Source organism: Oncorhynchus tshawytscha, linkage group LG09 (assembly GCF_018296145.1).
Source record: "Oncorhynchus tshawytscha isolate Ot180627B linkage group LG09, Otsh_v2.0, whole genome shotgun sequence".
Lineage (NCBI taxonomy): Eukaryota > Metazoa > Chordata > Actinopteri > Salmoniformes > Salmonidae > Oncorhynchus > Oncorhynchus tshawytscha.
The window spans coordinates 11,818,926-11,837,836 of NC_056437.1; the positions used below are offsets into that span (position 1 = coordinate 11,818,926).

General features: G+C 42.1%; 2 protein-coding genes across 8 annotated transcripts in view; one reads left to right on the forward strand and one right to left on the reverse strand.

Moving 5' to 3' along the window:
- The window catches only part of LOC112257375 (endoplasmic reticulum metallopeptidase 1), a 37,559-nt gene extending 36,070 nt beyond the window's left edge, over nt 1-1,489 (forward strand). Inside the window, exon 16 of the mRNA XM_042326541.1 lies at nt 1,024-1,489. Within this exon, the coding sequence (XP_042182475.1) occupies nt 1,024-1,200 (177 nt within the window). The 3' untranslated portion in view covers nt 1,201-1,489. The remainder of the gene's footprint in view (nt 1-1,023) is intronic.
- Nucleotides 1,490-6,575: 5,086 nt separating this feature from the next.
- The window catches only part of LOC112257246 (guanine nucleotide exchange factor subunit RIC1-like), a 97,783-nt gene continuing 85,447 nt past the window's right edge, over nt 6,576-18,911 (reverse strand). For 2 of the 7 annotated variants that reach the window (XM_042326543.1, XM_042326542.1), the window contains exons 23-27: nt 18,352-18,647; nt 17,843-18,061; nt 14,282-14,459; nt 11,266-11,454; nt 6,576-10,665 (exon numbers count right to left, since the gene is read on the reverse strand). In XM_042326543.1, coding sequence (XP_042182477.1) covers nt 10,374-10,665; nt 11,266-11,454; nt 14,282-14,459; nt 17,843-18,061; nt 18,352-18,647 — 1,174 coding nt within the window. In that variant the 3' untranslated portion in view covers nt 6,576-10,373. The remainder of the gene's footprint in view (nt 10,666-11,265; nt 11,455-14,281; nt 14,460-17,842; nt 18,062-18,351; nt 18,648-18,911) is intronic. The other 5 variants (XR_006084024.1, XR_006084023.1, XR_006084021.1 and 2 more) reach the window with 5 other exon arrangements.

An 18,911-nucleotide genomic window follows, 5' to 3' on the forward strand; every position in this document is an offset into this window, starting at 1 on the left:
TTGTGGCATCATTTCCTAGAATTCTATACATATTGCCACGGAGCTGAGAGGAAATGTGCAGTTTTAAAGCTAATTTCCTGCAATTTTACTCATTTTGCCATGGCTTATGCTATCTGAGTGACTCAAACATAACACAATCAATGGGGACTCTATCTTTATTCGATAGAATGTTGCTACCCCAAAATTACCTTTTTCAAACAACTTTCTTGTTGACTGCATGTTTTAGTCAAATACAAAATTCAATTGAAGAAAAGTACATATCTAAAGATGACTTTTCAACATTGTCTGATTCTCGCTAATAATATTGTAAAGCAACCCTCATGCCCCATTTCATGACGGTGCTATCCACGTGTGTGCTAGCCTCTAGCTAGCTACCGACCGCAACATTAGCTAGCTAGCCAAGACTAACTACACAAACAGATTGTACAGCTACAAGTAGTGCTTACCTCTGTGATGAAATGTTTTCCACACACATAGCTACGTGTACTTGGACACCGGGTCCCCACAATTCCCTGACTCTCCCACCCCGAATAGCCTGAAGCCACAGGGCTCTGCCCACAGGCTCTATTTCCCTATGTGGGAGCAGAGCAAACTAGAGTTTTGGGATTTTTGACCTGGTTTGAAATACATTGCAGTTTTTCGATTTCTGTATGATTTAAAAATCAACGAAGAAGTTGGCTCTTTTTCACGGGAAACAATTGGAAAGACTGATTGGTGGGCGTGGTCTAGGGGATCTTATGACGTGAATATCGACTGGGAGTATGCATGACATTTTTTATTTCAGATTCTCCCTGGCTGTCTAGTTTTTATTTTGGTGGTTGTTAGTTCTCAAAGATGATCTTATTTAAAAAATATGTTGGTCAATTATATTTTCTACTTACTTGGTTTTAGTCTTTGGTTTACACTGAAAATGAAATAAATCATTTGTTGGAGTGGCGGCAACGATTTGGGAATATAGGGGAAACACTGTCCATATATGATTGTGTGTTTTAATATGTATATATATATATTTCTCCTCTCCAGCCTCCCAGAGAAGAGGATCCGTCAGGCCCAGAGGGAATCATCTCAGTAGCCATCTCATCTCATTACTTCTTTGGAGAGGACCAGAGGACTGTTCAGCTAGAGGACATGCTGAAGAGGTTCCCTAAATGGGCCTTCCCCTCTTCCTGGGTCTCCACCTATCACATGTACCGATACTGACACCTAGGCCTATCAGATGTACACACACTGGGAGGCACCTACCACATTTACCCATACTTGAAATACTGGGCCCGTTGTTGGGCCTGCTTCCACACACACATTTGAGAGACCCGACCATCACTGTGTCAATAGCTAACAGGAGGGACATTAAAGCAACATTATTTATAAACAGTAACAGTAGGACTAGGGAACGGTCCTTATAAACAGTAACAGTAGGACTAGGGAACGGTCCTTATAAACAGTAACAGTAGGACTAGGGAACGGTCCTTATAAACAGTAACAGTAGGACTAGGGAACGGTCCTTATAAACAGTAACAGTAGGACTAGGGAACGGTCCTTATAAACAGTAACAGTAGGACTAGGGAAGTCCTTATAAACAGTAACAGTAGGACTAGGGAACGCTCCTTATCCTTATAAACAGTAACAGTAGGACTAGGGAACGGTCCTTATAAACAGTAACAGTAGGACTAGGGAACGGTCCTTATAAACAGTAACAGTAGGACAGTCCTTATAACAGTAACAGGACTAGGGAACGGTCCTTATAAACAGTAACAGTAGGACTAGGGAACGGTCCTTATAAACAGTAACAGTAGGACTAGGGAAGTCCTTATAAACAGTAACAGTAGGACTAGGGAACGGTCCTTATAAACAGTAACAGTAGGACTAGGGAACGGTCCTTATAAACAGTAACAGTAGGACTAGGGAACGGTCCTTAAACAGTAATAAGGACAGTAACAGTAGGACTAGGGAACGGTCCTTATAAACAGTAACAGTAGGACTAGGGAACGGTCCTTATAAACAGTAACAGTAGGACTAGGGAACGGTCCTTATAAACAGTAACAGTAGGACTTGGGAACGGTCCTTATAAACAGTAACAGTAGGACTAGGGAACGGTCCTTATAAACAGTAACAGTAGGACTAGGGAACGGTCCTTATAAACAGTAACAGTAGGACTAGGGAACGCTCCTTATAAACAGTAACAGTAGGACTAGGGAACGCTCCTTATAAACAGTAACAGTAGGACTAGGGAACGGTCCTTATAAACAGTAACAGTAGGACTAGGAACGGTCCTTATAAACAGTAACAGTAGGACTAGGGAACGGTCCTTATAAACAGTAACAGTAGGACTAGGGAACGGTCCTTATAAACAGTAACAGTAGGACTTGGGAACGGTCCTTATAAACAGTAACAGTAGGACTAGGGAACGGTCCTTATAAACAGTAACAGTAGGACTAGGGAACGGTCCTTATAAACAGTAACAGTAGGACTTGGGAACGGTCCTTAAACAGTAACAGTAGGACTAGGGAACGGTCCTTATAAACAGTAACAGTAGGACTAGGGAACGGTCCTTATAAACAGTAACAGTAGGACTAGGGAACGGTCCTTATAAACAGTAACAGTAGGACTAGGGAACGGTCCTTATAAACAGTAACAGTAGGACTAGGGAACGCTCCTTATAAACAGTAACAGTAGGACTAGGGAACGGTCCTTATAAACAGTAACAGTAGGACTAGGGAACGCTCCTTATAAACAGTAACAGTAGGACTAGGGAACGGTCCTTATAAACAGTAACAGTAGGACTTGGGAACGGTCCTTATAAACAGTAACAGTAGGACTAGGGAACGGTCCTTATAAACAGTAACAGTAGGACTAGGGAACGGTCCTTATAAACAGTAACAGTAGGACTAGGGGCTCCTTATAAACAGTAACAGTAGGACTAGGGAACGGTCCTTATAAACAGTAACAGTAGGACTAGAACGCTCCTTATAAACAGTAACAGTAGGACTTGGGAACGGTCCTTATAAACAGTAACAGTAGGACTAGGGAACGGTCCTTATAAACAGTAACAGTAGGGACGGTCCTTATAAACAGTAACAGTAGGACTAGGGAACGGTCCTTATAAACAGTAACAGTAGGACTTGGGAAGGGTCCTTATAAACAGTAACAGTAGGACTAGGGAACGGTCCTTATAAACAGTAACAGTAGGACTAGGGAACGCTCCTTATAAACAGTAACAGTAGGACTAGGGAACGCTCCTTATAAACAGTAACAGTAGGACTAGGGAACGGTCCTTATAAACAGTAACAGTAGGACTAGGGAACGCTCCTTATAAACAGTAACAGTAGGACTAGGGAACGGTCCTTATAAACAGTAACAGTAGGACTTGGGAATGGTCAACCAGTGTTCAGTAGAGTTCCTTTGTGGGGATGAGGGTAAATAGGTCTTTTTTTAAAAATGTTTTACTATTTTTCTTCTCGCTCTCTGACAAACTGTTTTGCATGTATGGCCTTGCATGTTCCATCTCTGTCAACAAGCACGAGGTCTTCAGCGTCACTCACTATTTCAGTTAAAAGGCTACAATGTTTTTTCCTTACAAAATGAACCGTTTCATGTTTTTACATTTTAAATAAGAAACAAACAAAAAAAGGTGAACAGGATTTAATTGTTCCAGTAGTGTGATTTACTTACGGTGAGCTCGCTAATGTGCAAGGATATTTTGACTTGTTTTAACGAGTGATGGCAATGTTGAAAATAGAAATGCAATTAACTCATCACTGAATTAATAATTTAGCTGGGTATTGCGATTTTAAACTTATTTTCTGTCCATCAAGAAACACACTGGTTTAGATAGTTTGGTTCTCTTCAACTCAGTCATAAACTAATGGTGCTTTTTACATTTTCCTCAAACTCTGAACCACAGCGCTCTAACCTCTAAACAACTGCAACTAGGCAGTTGTTTTAATGCTGTGGAGCTTTTTCAAAACAACACCTCACCAACTCCAATTAATTTTGTCCTACTGATGTCCCTCATCAATGGTACTTCCTGTTAACAGTTGAACAGTCAAATGGGTTAAAAAAAAAAAATCCTATTTCACATGGTGTGTTTTTCCCATCATGTGCAAGGTGTATATCAATATTTTACAGTGGGATATTATAATACTAGTTGCTGATGTCATAAAACAGACGGACAACACCCTTTCTGGTGTTTATTCCGATGGTTGAAGCCTGCGGTGAGTGGGTTGAAGCCTGCGGTGAGTGGGTCAGACTCTTGCACATAGTTCCTGAATTGACCCCCAACCCGGTTTAGAACATCATGGTGTTTGATTGCAGGACAGCAGCTCCTGCGAACACTGAGGTTACGCAGGGTCTGTGTTCATAAAAAGTCAGAGTGCTGCTACAGGATCAGTTTAGCCTTTTAGGTCATAACAAATACAATTATATGGATAGAGGGGGACCTGATCTGAGATCAGTACTCCTACTTTATGAATAAAGCCATGCTATTTTCTCTGTACCTGCATGGTAAAGCCTTCATAATTAATATAATTCGCAATATTTTGAAACGGAACGGTTGTTAAACGCGGCTAATAGTTTACTGTCGTCTCTCCTGCTTTCCACACCAACCCCCACCCCGTTACTCAAGCAGCACATTTTATTTGATTACAACAGTTCACCCTAGTGTTTATCGCAATTCTGTTTTTTTCCCCATATCGTGCAGCCCACTTCATGGTTCTCAGCGATGGCTCGATGTGTTACCTCTATGAAGTAGGTATTTGGGGTTTTTTGAAGACTGACCAGTGCTTGAGGTTTGATAAGGATTGTTACTAGGCAACTGGAGTGTTGATTTGGGCAGTCTCTTGGACTACACTGCTGTGGCTCTAGTACCAGTTTGTGTTGAACAGTCGCCTTGTTTTGAATCCAGCGATGCGTCCTCTCTCTGAGCAGGTGAAAGGATGGAACCAAGCTAATGTGCTTTCTAGGTTCTAGAATGCCACATGGTTGTAGGCTAGAGGGATCGGTTGGCGTCATGCATCTTAAAGACATAAGGAGTTCTTGCCACATGCACTTACCTGTAAAAAAATAAAATAAAATGGTCTTAGCAGGATTGTACAGTAACATTTAGTAAATTGTCGTTTTAAGGGTTTAAAAAAACAATTTGTCATATCCATCACTGGTGCATCTGTGGTGAAAAACAACCCAGTACACTCTTAAATTTGCATGATGAACACAAGGTGATGTTTTTCTTGAGAGGAAAGGAGGAAACTAACGAGCACACGTCTAAAGACCTTTAGCTAGTGGCATCGTTTAATGAAGTTTTGTTTATGCCTGAACTTGCACCCTATTGGCTGCTTTTGACCAGAGCCGTATAAAAGTAGTGCACTATACAGGGAATAGGCAGCCACCTTAATCAGAGGTATATCAACAGCTCAGGCCTGATGGATGGAACAAATATACAGGTGTAATTTAAACGTTTAATAAAATTAATTGATTTATTTCTATCAAGTATGGTGGGATCTGTAATTTAGGTAAATAAATATCCCCGTAGGTCCTGATTCTGTAATTACAAAATGATTGGTGACTAATGTTCAGGTTCACTACCCCAAACCTTCCCGTTGACTCAAGCGTACTGTACACTGCCTTCTTAAAAATATAACTTCATGTTTTGTATGGATTTCTCAACATAACTGTGTTGCTGCTCATGCTCTGTTGAAATTGTAAAGTGATTTATGGTTTATGGTAATGACATTTGTCAGTACTGTCAAACTTTTCTTATGCAGTCATTTATCATAACATTTATGATTTTACAAACAAAAAAGTAATGCAGGGAATCAATCCGATCGCACCTTGTCGGCAATGTTCACTCGTTCGTGGTAAACGCTGGCTACATGTTGCTTCAATAATGCATTTCCATTAAAATGGTGCATTGCTGCCAAAACGCGATCAGATTGAATCCTGGCATAAACCCCACTCAATTCAAGCAAACATCATAAAACATTGTTACTGTAAATATGATACTGACATTTCTCGAGCCTCGTCCTTTTTCAATACCAATATTAAGGTGAAACATTTCATTGAAACCGTTTATGGGTCTCAAATTTTTATTTTGTAGAATGATTGTGAGAAAGGATCTACTTTCCTTAAATTCTTTAATATGCCTGAATAAAGGAAACAGTTACCTGCACTTCAGTTGGAAAAGTGGTAACTGAAATGCATCCACGTTTGAGTGATTGAGTGTTTGCTGGGACATGTTCAATTTCGTTCGATGCAACTCACCTGCAGTATCTATGCCTATTTTAACTGCAGTGTACACTTGGGTCACTGAATAAAGTGCAGTTTTGTATAACATGTCAATTATTTAAAAGCAATCATACTTTTGTAATTTTTTATTTTATTAATTTGTCAACTGGGAGGGTTACATCTAACCTTTTTAAAAATCAGTAATGTAATCCCAGGTGGGATTAACATGGTTGATTTGGGGAATTGTGTAACAGGGTATTTTGATTACAAAAATAAACTTGAAATGAACATGTTGCTTTTAGTTGTCTTTAACAAAAATTAAATATCAATGGTAATGCAGGAAATACAAATAAAATGGCCTTGGTTTTAAAAAATAATTTATTGTTTATGTACAGGAAAAATTAGAAAACCAAAATGAGTATAAAAGGCAAATTGTACAAGAAACAGTATCTATACTGTACACTGCATTGAAGATGTCCACCTATCGTGACCCAGGGAATGTTACTGCGTCAGATATGCTATTCTTTACAATATGAAGGAAAAGAGTACCGCTGTCATCATGCTTTTCCCCAACAGCAGACTGACGAAACAATAGACTGCTAGTCCTCAGATGGAAACATGAAACGTGTATAATCAGAATATCGATAAACTGTCTGAAGTACTAACTGAAAAATGTGTTTGAGCAGCAATGGCTCATTATACCTCTGCATATACAAGCACTCAAGTCACGTTGACCCAAGGCCTCAGAACATGTCTTTGGTTAGCCAACAACCTTATTACGTTAGGTAAACTTCACAGCTGGGGTTTGTTGTGGGCTTGACAGCAGACAGTAAGCTACTGTATCTACTGTACTGGCAGCAGAGGACAGATGGTTTAGAAGCACATCGATGCTGTGTAGTTAACTTGCGTCCCAGTTCTGTTTGTGCCGTCTTGCCAACATGACAATGACAGAAATGGAGTTGGAACAGTCTGGGACTCAGGCTAGTGTACAGTCACGGCCAAAGAGGTTCTCGTAAAAACAATGCTGCATAAGAATAGAATCAGAATAGAGGCAAATACGAACTACAAGCACAGTGAGCGGAGGCAAATACGAACTACAAGCACAGTGAGCTGAGGCAAAATGTTTAAAAATACAAAACTAAAAGCACAGTGAGCTGCAGCAAAATAATGTTTAAAGTACAAACGTTTTGGTTGGTATGAGTGACAGTAAAACATGTGGAACTGAATGTAAATTTTAAAAAATTAAAAAGCTGAAACAAAGCAACGTTTCAGAATTGCACAGTTTAACAGTGATGTACTGTAAGTAAGTGGAGACCATTCATGTACTGAACCTAGCTAATATAGAATACACACAGTAAAGAAAACCGCTGTGTTCACAGAGCACTAACAATTGTCTGGAGAAACAGCTGATCTAGGACCAGTATTTCCATTTAGAGCTCAATGAATACACGGGGCCCTGTTCCTAGATCAGCGTTCGTACTCAGTTGCTTTGTGGATAGGAGCCAGAGTTTTGCCGGCTGTTAAAGATGGCATCTGCAGTAGGGTGGCGCCACTGGCCGCCCCACCACCGTTGTTGCTGAGGAGCGTCGTGCAGCATGGTGAAAACAAGGCAGTACATATTAAGCTCTTCTGTCACGTGTGCAATGATGTCAGAGGGGGAAAAAATAGTAACCGTTGTTGTAAAATCACAAATGGATGTGGCTGTTTCACCATTGATTCCCGTTTGAAGGTTGAGAGCTCTATGCTGGTCAGGTAGCGGGATACTGACCTGGGCGCTGGGCCTGAGAGCTCTGTGCTGGTCAGGTAGCGGGATACTGACCTGGGCGCTGGGCCTGAGAGCTCTGTGCTGGTCAGGTAGCGGGATATTGACCTGGGCCTGAGAGCTCTGTGCTGGTCAGGTGGCGGGATATTGACCTGGGCGCTGGGCCTGAGAGCTCTGTGCTGGTCAGGAGGCGGGATATTGACCTGGGCCTGAGAGCTCTGTGCTGGTCAGGTGGCGGGATATTGACCTGGGCGCTGGGCCTGAGAGCTCTGTGCTGGTCAGGTGGCGGGATATTGACCTGGGCGCTGGGCCTGAGAGCTCTGTGCTGGTCAGGAGGCGGGATATTGACCTGGGCCTGAGAGAGCTCTATGCTGGTCAGGTGGCGGGATATTGACCTGGGCCTGAGAGAGCTCTATGCTGGTCAGGTGACAGGATATTGACCTGGGCGCAGGGTCTGAGAACGACTACAGTACAAGTTGAGGCAAAAGCAAATAGTTCTTGTTTAGTTGCTTTGATATAGCCGAAATAAAACAATTTGAATGAATAATGAAGGCTAACATTTTCCCATTTGCAATAACACCACAACCAATAAATAATAATACTGACGATCATAAAAGATTCCATGTGAGGATACTGTACTTAGTCTTTACTGTTCCACATCATACACACAGGAGCTGCTTCTGAAAGCAGCGTCAGTGTTGGAGATGTTTTCAGTTTTACATGATCGAGATTTTGGTATGTTACTGCCATGTTACCATGGTGATAACAACCAAGCCCTTACAGATTTAAATTCTTATAGAAACAATGTCAGAATACATTAAATAGTATAGGACCTATTCAACTCCACAGCCATTGCTAAGTAGAGACCAACACAATCCTACCTTAAGAAAACGATACTGAAATGTGACATTGAATTAACACCAAAGTGTGCATCAGTTGGTGTTTTATCTATTTAAAAATGGGGCAAATAAAAATGATCTCTGGCATGACATCAACACAAAGTGAATTATGAATATAGTTTGGATCCTCCAGCATGACGGAAGCCAACTGAACAGTAATACATCAATTCTAGAGCCAATCCAAAAGCATGTGTGTAAAGACGCAGGTCAGGATGGCCATAATAATGTGGTTTGTCCTCAGAGAATGGTAGATTCTCCCTTCAGGAGTCAGTCATGGTTTGGTTGAGGCTTGGTCAGGCCCTCGTCAAGATCATTCACCTCCAATCCAGGTCATCACACACACACACGTCTTCTCTCTCCACCAACAGAATTCTCACACTAGTCTTTAATATCTTAGTGAGGGGACTGACATCGTCTCATAAAGTAATGTTGTAGAATAATATCACATAATTGACCAAGGCATCAGTAAATGTCTTTAAATCCACGGTACAGTAGGAGGTAACACACACACTTCCTTCAGTGCATCTCAGAACTTGTCCAGCACATAGTTGATTTCAGGGGCGATTCCTTGCAAAAAGTTATATCTGAACTCAGTTACACAAACTGTGACAAAAATATACAGTTATAGGTTGAACTTTCTGTAATGTGGAATGAGCCAATTAAGCTTAATATGTGACAGGTCTGACAATAACCCGGATGCTTCTTGCCCAGCACATCATCATGGCAATCTGAAATGTTTATCTAGACACTATAGCCCAGACAGCATTTCTCTGATCTGAAAAGCATATTTTGGTAAAATGCTAACTTGCAACACAAACTGCCTGCTTTAGTCCCAGAATAAAGCCTGACTAGCCCAAACTCAGTTTGGTAAACTCTTGTCTGTGGGCAAATCTCTTTAAAAAAAATGTTTACGTGGAGCAAAATAAATAGGAGGTTAGAAGCACGTCATCGATCATATCTATATTTTTAGGTAAGATTTTTTTGTTGTTATGAATCGGCTGTGTCCTGACTAACGATGTCTGCAATGACTCAACTCCATAATCAACTGGACAATACTGACACTCTTAAAACACAAGAGCCCACTCATTCACTCACTCACTCACTGACCCTGCTCCACCACCGGGATGGACAAGTATCCAGACTGGAGAGAATGTCCTCTTGCGTTTGAGGCTTCCAAATGTTACACACACAGTGTAGTAATACACACAATACCATGACACACAGTCTCACACACAATGGAAAATATCAGAGTCCACATCAGTCAACAAACTGGTTCCAGACACACAGAGTTTAGTCTGAGACTTCCAGTGTCTCTCTTCCTCATTCCGTGTCCCATCACGCCCGCCCAGCAAGGTCAGAGGTCAGAAAAGGGCTGTATTCATCAGGGTTTACCGTAGCAAAAAAGTTTAAGTCAATATAGTCGGTCCCTCCCTGTTTCAGTCCATTTTCTTCCGTTTGGTGCCTAATGAACATGACTCAGGTCAGGACTGGGCATGTCAGGACAGAGTGCAGTCGTACACCCCCTCGTCCACCGCCTGTTCCTCCTGCTCCTCTGGAACTCCGCCGTCCTCTGTCCCTAACCCCCCAGGGGGCTCCAAAGGAAGGGCCAGACCCAGGAGAGCAGGCCCCCTACTATCTTCCGCACTGGGGCCTCCGGGCTGGGGCTCAGCCAGCTTCGAGTTGGAAGCCCCTGGCAGGAAGGCTTCAGGCTGGATCTGCTCTACAGAAGTTTCTATGAGCTTCTGTAGCTGGGGCCGGATCATGTTCAGGAAGGGCTTATAGCCCAGGCTACAGGGAGTGCAGAGAAGGGGGAGTCAGTATCAAGCTCACAACATTCATGAACTTCACTGTGCCCTTGCTACAGCTGCTATAGAATATGTAACGTCCTTTACACTACAGTTCCACTAGTGTTCTGGATGAATACAAATCAGTTTTAATAATGCAGATATATTGTGGCTTCCATCAATGTAATTGTCTGCATCATTTCCAATCCCCCAAAATATATTTTTTGTAAACATATACACTATGTCCTTGTTTTTGAAAGAAAAGCTCATTTTTTGTCCATTAAAATAACATCAAATTGATCAGAAATACAGTGTAGACATTGTTAATGTTGTAAATTACTATTTTAAATTACTATTTTAGCTATGATGGAATATCTACATAGGCGTACAGAGGCCCATTATCAGCAACCATCACTCCTGTGTTCCAATGGCACGTTGTGTTAGCTAATCCAAGTTTATCATTTTAAAAGGCTGATTGATCATTAGAAAACCCTTTCGCAATTATGACATTGGGCCTATGTACGTGAGCGACAGACAGACAGACAGAGCGAGTGACAGACCGAGCGAGCGACAGAGAGCAACAAAGACTAACAGAGACACTGACCAGTCTGTGGAGGCCCATGCATCGACCCCTAGCAGGCCGGAGCGGACACTCTGGACGGTCTCATGAGGAACCTCGGGGCTGTCCAGGAAGTTGACCACCTGCTTGATGACTGTGGCCTCTCTCAGGATCAGACCAATCACAACACACCACTCCAGACAGCCAGCCTCCATGAACACATGCAGGAGGTACCTGAGGACAGAGAGAGATCAGCTATAAAAAAGGCATGGTCTATAAGGGACTGGTTTCCCAGACACAGAGTAAGCTTAGCCCAACACTAAGAAGCATATGGTCAATGGAGATTCTCCATTTAGTTCATCTGAGTCCAGGGAAACATACTTAAGGATACACAAGCTAAGGCTGACAAAATCACACAAGATATATACGCAAACCTACATATGAAACCAACACACAGACACAAACAAATATGTCACCGCAGCCATACGTCTAGCTAGGTTGGGAAGTGGGGTGGAGGAGTATTAGTAGCAGTAGTAGAAAAAAGTACTCGATTGTCATACTTGAGTAAAAGTAAAGATACCTTTCATAGAAAAATGACTCAAGTAAAAAAATCACCCAGTAAAATACTGCTTGAGGAGAAGTGTGAAAGTATTTAGTTTTAAACTTAAGTATCAACAGTAATTGTAATTGATAAAATATATTTAAGTATCAAAAGTAAAAAGTTTAAATCATTGCAAACCAGACGGCACCATTTTTTAAAACAAATTTAATTTACAGATAGCCAGGGGCACATGTCAACACATTTACAAACGAAGCATTTGTGTTTAGTGAGCACCAGATTCAGAAGCAGTAGGGATGACCAGGGATGTTCTCTTGATAAGTGTGTGAATTTGATCATTCAAGCATTGGGTATCATGGAAAATATATGAAGTAAAAAAGTACATCATTGTCTTTAGGAATGTAGTGAAGTTAAAGTTGTGAAACATAAATATTAAAGTACAGGGCCCGTTTGCATAAAACATCTTAAGGGAAAATATGAGGGGAACATTTACTTAAAATGTTCTTAACTTTGAAATAAGTCGCACAAAACATTTTAAGGCAAATTTCTCCCTTAAATGAAATAAAAAAGTTCCTTAAAACTTCTCTAGGATAGGGGGCAGCATTTGGAATTTTGGATGAAAAGCATGCCCAAATTCACTGCCTGCTACTCATCCCCACAAGATATGCATATTATTAGTAGATTTGGATAGAAAACACTCTGAAGTTTCTAAAACTGTTTGAATCATGTCTGTGAGTATAACAGAACTTATGTAGCAGGCGAAACCCCGAGGACAAACCTTTCAGATTTTTTTTTTTTTTAGGTCACTCTTTTCAATGTGGTTTCATTGGGATTCCAGATTTCTAAGGGACTTGCTTGCAGTTCCTATCGCTTCCACTGGATGTCACCAGTCTTTAGAAATTGGTTGAGGTTTTTCCTTTGTGTAATGAAGAAGTACGGTCATCTTGAACAAGGGTCACTTCATGTGTACTGTTTGATAGAGGCGCATGACCAGAAAGGTAGCGTCAGATTGTTTTCTTCCTGTATTGAACACAGATCATCCCGTCTTCAATTTTATCGATTATTTACTTTAAAAAATACCTAAAGTTGTATTACAAAAGTAGTTTGAAATGTTTTGGCAAAGTTTACAGGTAACTTTTGAGATATTTTGTAGTCACGTTGCGCAAGTTGGGACCGGTGTTTTTCTGGATCAAACTCTCCAAATAAATGGACATTTTGGATACATATGGACGGAATTAATCGAACAAAAGGACCATTTGTGATGTTTATGGGACATATTGGAGTGCCAACAGAAGAAGCTCGTCAAAGGTAAGGCATGATTTATATTTTTATTTCTGCGTTTTGTGTCGCGCCTGCAGGGTTGAAATATGTTCTCTCTTTTGTTTCATGAAAGTCAGATTTTTATTTGAATTTGGCGCTCTGCATTTTCTCTGGCTTTTGGCCAAGTGGGACGCTACCGTCCCACATATCCCAGAGAGGTTTTAAGTGCGTCATTCAGTATGGATAGAGGTATCCCCTTTCATTCAGTATGGATAGAGGTATCCCCCTTTCATTCAGTATGGATAGAGGTATCACCCTTTCATTCAGTATGGATAGAGGTATCCCCTTTCATTCAGTATGGATAGAGGTATCCCCTTTCATTCAGTATGGATAGAGGTATCCCCTTTCATTCAGTATGGATAGAGGTATCCCCTTTCATTCAGTATGGATAGAGGTATCCCCTTTCATTCAGTATGGATAGAGGTATCACCCTTTCATTCAGTATGGATAGAGGTATCCCCTTTCATTCAGTATGGATAGAGGTATCCCCTTTCATTCAGTATGGATAGAGGTATCCCCTTTCATTCAGTATGGATAGAGGTATCCCCTTTCATTCAGTATGGATAGAGGTATCACCCTTTCATTCAGTATGGATAGAGGTATCCCCTTTCTTTCAGTATGGATATCAATATAAATAATATTTGTGGAGGTGAATGTTGCTTTCCTCTGTCCTGGTTTCAAAGGGGAAACATCCACCAGCTAGCTACGTAGCTAATGGAAGGTGCACAATCCATGGCTACAAAGCTACTGTAGCTAGTTGGCTAACTCTGTAAGTTAGCTACGTAGCTAATGGAAGGTGCACAATCCATGGCTACAAAGCTACTGTAGCTAGTTGGCTAACTCTGTCAGTTAGCTGGATGTGCTAGAAAGTAATAGAAACAAGTTGAGAAAATGAAAAAGGTGTTTAATCTTCTGAATCAAATTGTTTCTACAGTCTTGAATGTAGAAGTTCTATTATGTGATCTCCCAGAATAAATACTCTCTCTTTGATAAGAGATGTTCAGGTCATCTCCGTGGTAACTGGAGACTTTCTGCTGTACATGCCTTCAAGCTACCATAACACTCTTGAATTATTCCCTTAGCAAGGGGAAATTATTCCTTAAGGTAAACCCTCTCTGTCACTCTGATTGGGCTGTCAAATAGAAGTAGAAATCCTGTCTATGAGTGGCAGGACAGGCTTACCGTAGCTGGACCTGAGACTTGTGTGGTCCCTTGTTAGCCAGCTCCATGGAGATGTGTTCCAGCTCAGAGTGGGTCAGACTGAGAGCAGAGAAGTTCTCATCCACCATGGTCCAGTCTCCATCCACCATACTGCTGGTCTCTGTCAGGTCTGTGGCAGAACCGATACTGCACTCCTCCGCTAGGGAGAGAAAGATGGAGGGAGAATGAGGAAGGGAGATAGTTGATGAGGAAGGGTAGAAAGCGCGAGAGATATGGACACTCCACAACACCGTTCAAATTGACACAAACGCAGAACAACGCCAAATTCATGAGAAATTGAATGGATTAGAAAAAGCTATAAAGGACAATCAAAATCAACTAGACTCCCCAATTACTGACCAGGAGCTCTATAAGAAACTTAATGCCCTCAAATATAAAAAGGCATGCAGACCTGATGGCATGCTAAATGAGATGCTCAAACTCACTAATGTTACATTTGCATTGGCTGTATTAAAACTGTTTAATTTGATCCTGAGTGTAGGTTATTTCCCTGACACCTGGACTCATAACCGCAATCTTTAAGAACAGAGACAAAGTTGACCCTAATAATTAGAGGCTTTTGTGTTAACAGTAACCTGGTGAAGGTTTTCTGTAGTATTATAAATGTAAGAGTTCTAAACTTCCTTAATAAGCACAATGTCTTGAGTAAAAGTCTAATTGGATTTATACCAAAACATCACCCAACTGATCATATTTACACCCTACACACCCTGATAGATAAACATGTCCACCAAAATAATACCAAAATATACATTTGCTTTATAGACTTCCAAAAAGCATTTGATTCTATTTGGTATACAGGACTGTTCTACAAAGTTATTGAAAGTGTTGTAGGGGGTAAAACATGACATAATTAAATCAATGTATACTGGCAATACGTGCAGCATTAAAATTGGGAAGAAAACAACAGAATTCTTAAACCAAAGGCGGGGCCTTCGCCGGGGTTGCAATCTGAGCCCTGCAGTCTTGAATATATACATCAACAAATTGGCCACTATTCTAGAAAAATCCTCAGCCCCTGGTGTTAGTCTTCACAATTTAGAGGATAAATGCCTGCTCTTCGCAGGTTACCTATGCCTGCTGTCACCCACAGCACATGGCTACAGCACAGCCTGGACCTGCTGGAGCAGTACTGCCAGACCTGGGCCCTGGCAGTAAACCCCAAAAATACTAAAATAATGATTTTCCAGAGAAGATCCAGATCTCAGGGAATTAGACCAAAGTTGTCAATTGGTACAAAATATATTGAGTACTGCACACCACTACAATTACATAGGTTTAAAAATAAGCTCAACTGGACACCTTAATGAGGCAGTGAATGAACTGAGCGCCATTAAACAAATTCAAATACCGATTAAAATTTGGCTAAAACGAATTGAATGAGTCATTGAACCAATTGCACTTCATGGCAGCGAGGTGTGGGGTCCACTTGCAAAACAAGATTTCACCAAATGGGACAAACACCCCATTGAAACCCTGCATGCAGACTTCTGTAAGATTCTCTTACATGTCCAGAGGAAAACTACAAACAATGCATGCAGGGCAGAATTAGGCCAATGTCCACTAATAATAACTAAAAAAAAGAGCAATTAAGTTTTGGAAACATCTAAAATACAGTTACCTCCTCTCATATCATTACCAAGCCCTGCAATGCCAAGAGCTGAGCAAAGAAAAGAGTCCCCTCATCCAGCTGGTCCTGGGGCTGAGTTCACAAACCTGTTCTACTAACACACAGAAGCCTCAGTCCCCTCATCCAGCTGGTCCTGGGGCTGAGTTCACAAACCTGTTCTACTAACACACTGAAACCTCAGTCCCCTCATCCAACTGGTCCTGGGGCTGTGTTCACAAACCTGTTCTACTAACACACTGAAGCCTCAGTCCCCTCATCCAACTGGTCCTGGGGCTGTGTTCACAAACCTGTTCTACTAACACACTGAAACCTCAGTCCCCTCATCCAACTGGTCCTGGGGCTGTGTTCACAAACCTGTTCTACTAACACACTGAAGCCTGGACCAGAACATCCAATCAATTAGAATAAAACTAATTACAACACAGTCAAAACGAACGAACGAGAGAGATACACAGACAGACAGAGAGAGAGACAGAGATAGAGAGAGACACACACAGATAGAGATGCAGAATTCTGAAAAAATATCCTCAGTGTACAACGTAGAACACCAAATGATGCATGCAGAGCAGAATTAGGCCGATACCCACTAATTATCAAAATCCAGAAAAGAGCCGTTAAATTCTATAACCACCTAAAAGGAAGCAATTCCCAAACCTTCCACAACAAAGCCATCACCTACAGAGAGATGAACCTGGAGAAGAGTCCCCTAAGCAAGCTGGTCCTGGGGCTCTGTTCACAAACACAAACACACCCTACAGAGACCCAGGACAGCAGCACAATTAGACCCAACCAAATCATGAGAAAACAAAAAGATAATTCTTTCCAATGTGTCAAGTAATTAACAAAAAAACAGAGCAAACTAGAATGCTATTTGGCCCTACACAGAGAGTACACAGCAGCAGAATACCTGACCACTGTGACTGACCCAAAATGAAGGAAAGCTTTGACTATGTACAGACTCGGTGAGCATAGCCTTGCCATTGAGAAAGGCCACCGTAGGCAGACATGGCTCTCAAGAGAAGACAGGCTATGTACACACTGCCCACAAAATGAGGTGGAAACTGAGCTGCACTTCCTAACCTCCTGCCAAATGTATGACCATATTAGAGACACATTTCCCTCAGATTACACAGATCCAAAGAATTTGAAAACAAACCCGATTTTGATAAACGCCCATATCTACTGGGTGAAATACCAGTGTGACGTCACAGCAGCAAGATGTGTGACCTGTTGCCACAAGGGCAACCAGTGAAGAACAAACACCATTGTAAATACAACACATATTTATGTTTATTTATTTTCCCTTTTGTACTTTAACCATTTGCACATCGTTACAACACTGTATATATACATAATATGACATTTGTAATGTCTTTATTCTTTTGGAACTTTTTTTTCACTTTTGTATATTATCTACTTCACTTGCTTTGGCAATGTAAACTTATGTTTCCCATGCCAATAAAGCCCCTTGAATTGAGAGCGCGAGGGAGAGAGAGGTAGAGCGCGAGAGAGGTAGAGCGCGAGAGAGGTAGAGCGCGAGAGAGGTAGAGCGAGAGAGGTAGAGCGCGAGAGAGGTAGAGCGAGAGAGAGGTAGAGCGCGAGGGAGAGAGAGGTAGAGCGCGAGAGAGAGGTAGAGCGCGAGAGAGGTAGAGCGCGAGAGAGGTAGAGCGCGAGAGAGGTAGAGCGCGAGAGAGGTAGAGCGCGAGAGAGGTAGAGCGCGAGAGAGGTAGAGCGCGAGAGAGGTAGAGCGCGAGAGAGGTAGAGCGCGAGAGAGAGAGAAATCGAGCGAGAAAGAGAGGTTGGTAGAGGGAGAGGTAGGTAGAGAGTTCTCTGACTACATCTCAGTGAAAGAGAGTCTCAGCTGTTCCTATCTTCTCATGAAGACTACTTACTTTTGTTGGTTAGTGGAGAGAGGAAGGCCTCCTGTGTCTGTGGCCCCCCGTGGGACAAGGCAGTGTCCATCTCTGTAGGCTCTGTAGGTCCAAGAGCTCCCAGCCCGTCTAGCCAAGTGTGGTTGCTGTTGCGTGCTGCGGCCTGTGGGGGCGCTGTGTCCATGTCACTGTTCAACAGGCTGTCTGCTGACTGGGACTTCAGTAGATGCTGGCTCAGCACTAGAGGGAGGGAGGGAGGGAGGAACAAACAGGGTCAGATTTAATTGAATGATAAAAATAACACTTAACTAAACAAATACGACTTGAGAAAAAAATGCACTCAGTCACAAAGTTTGCATCAAACACACCCAATGAGTCAGAGGGTGAGGGGGACAGTCATTGCGGAGGACAAAAATGCATTGCAAACACAGACGGACAGAGTCCCTGCAGCACCAGCAGTCACACACACTTTCAGAAGTATTCCAATTACCTCAACACACACACACACACACACACACACACACACACACCTGTCCTGCGGTGTCCGTTCTTGAAAGGCGAGCTGATGGAGCCGGCTGGGGTGACAGGAAATGGCCACAGGAAGTCCTTGTGGAGACACTTCAGCGCCATGACAAAATCATCAACCCGCGCCACCCGCGTGCGCTCGTGGCACAGCCAGCCAATCAGCTCGAAACCCAGCTGGGCAGAGAAACAACCCAGCTCTTTTAGTCTGACGTGCTCAAGGAGGTGGCGGGCGTGACGCCTCAACATCATGTCTATGTACATGTTCTCTGCACAGTCACTGTCCTTAGACCACCTCTCAGACCTAGAAGAGGAGGGAGAGATGTGTTATAGCTATGAAGAGAAAGGCCTATAGTACATACACTGCTTAACCAGAGTTGGGCTCAATTCCATCCAACTTTCAGTCAGTCCAGGAAGTGATTGAACTCTAATGAGCCGACAGGAATAAAAAAATGGAACTGACCAACTCCGTGGGGTCAGTGTACTGAGCCCAGAAATGATTGGGAAGAGGACAATCCCTCTCAGTACACATTAGAACAGCCTTTGACAGTATGGGTCACAACATGTC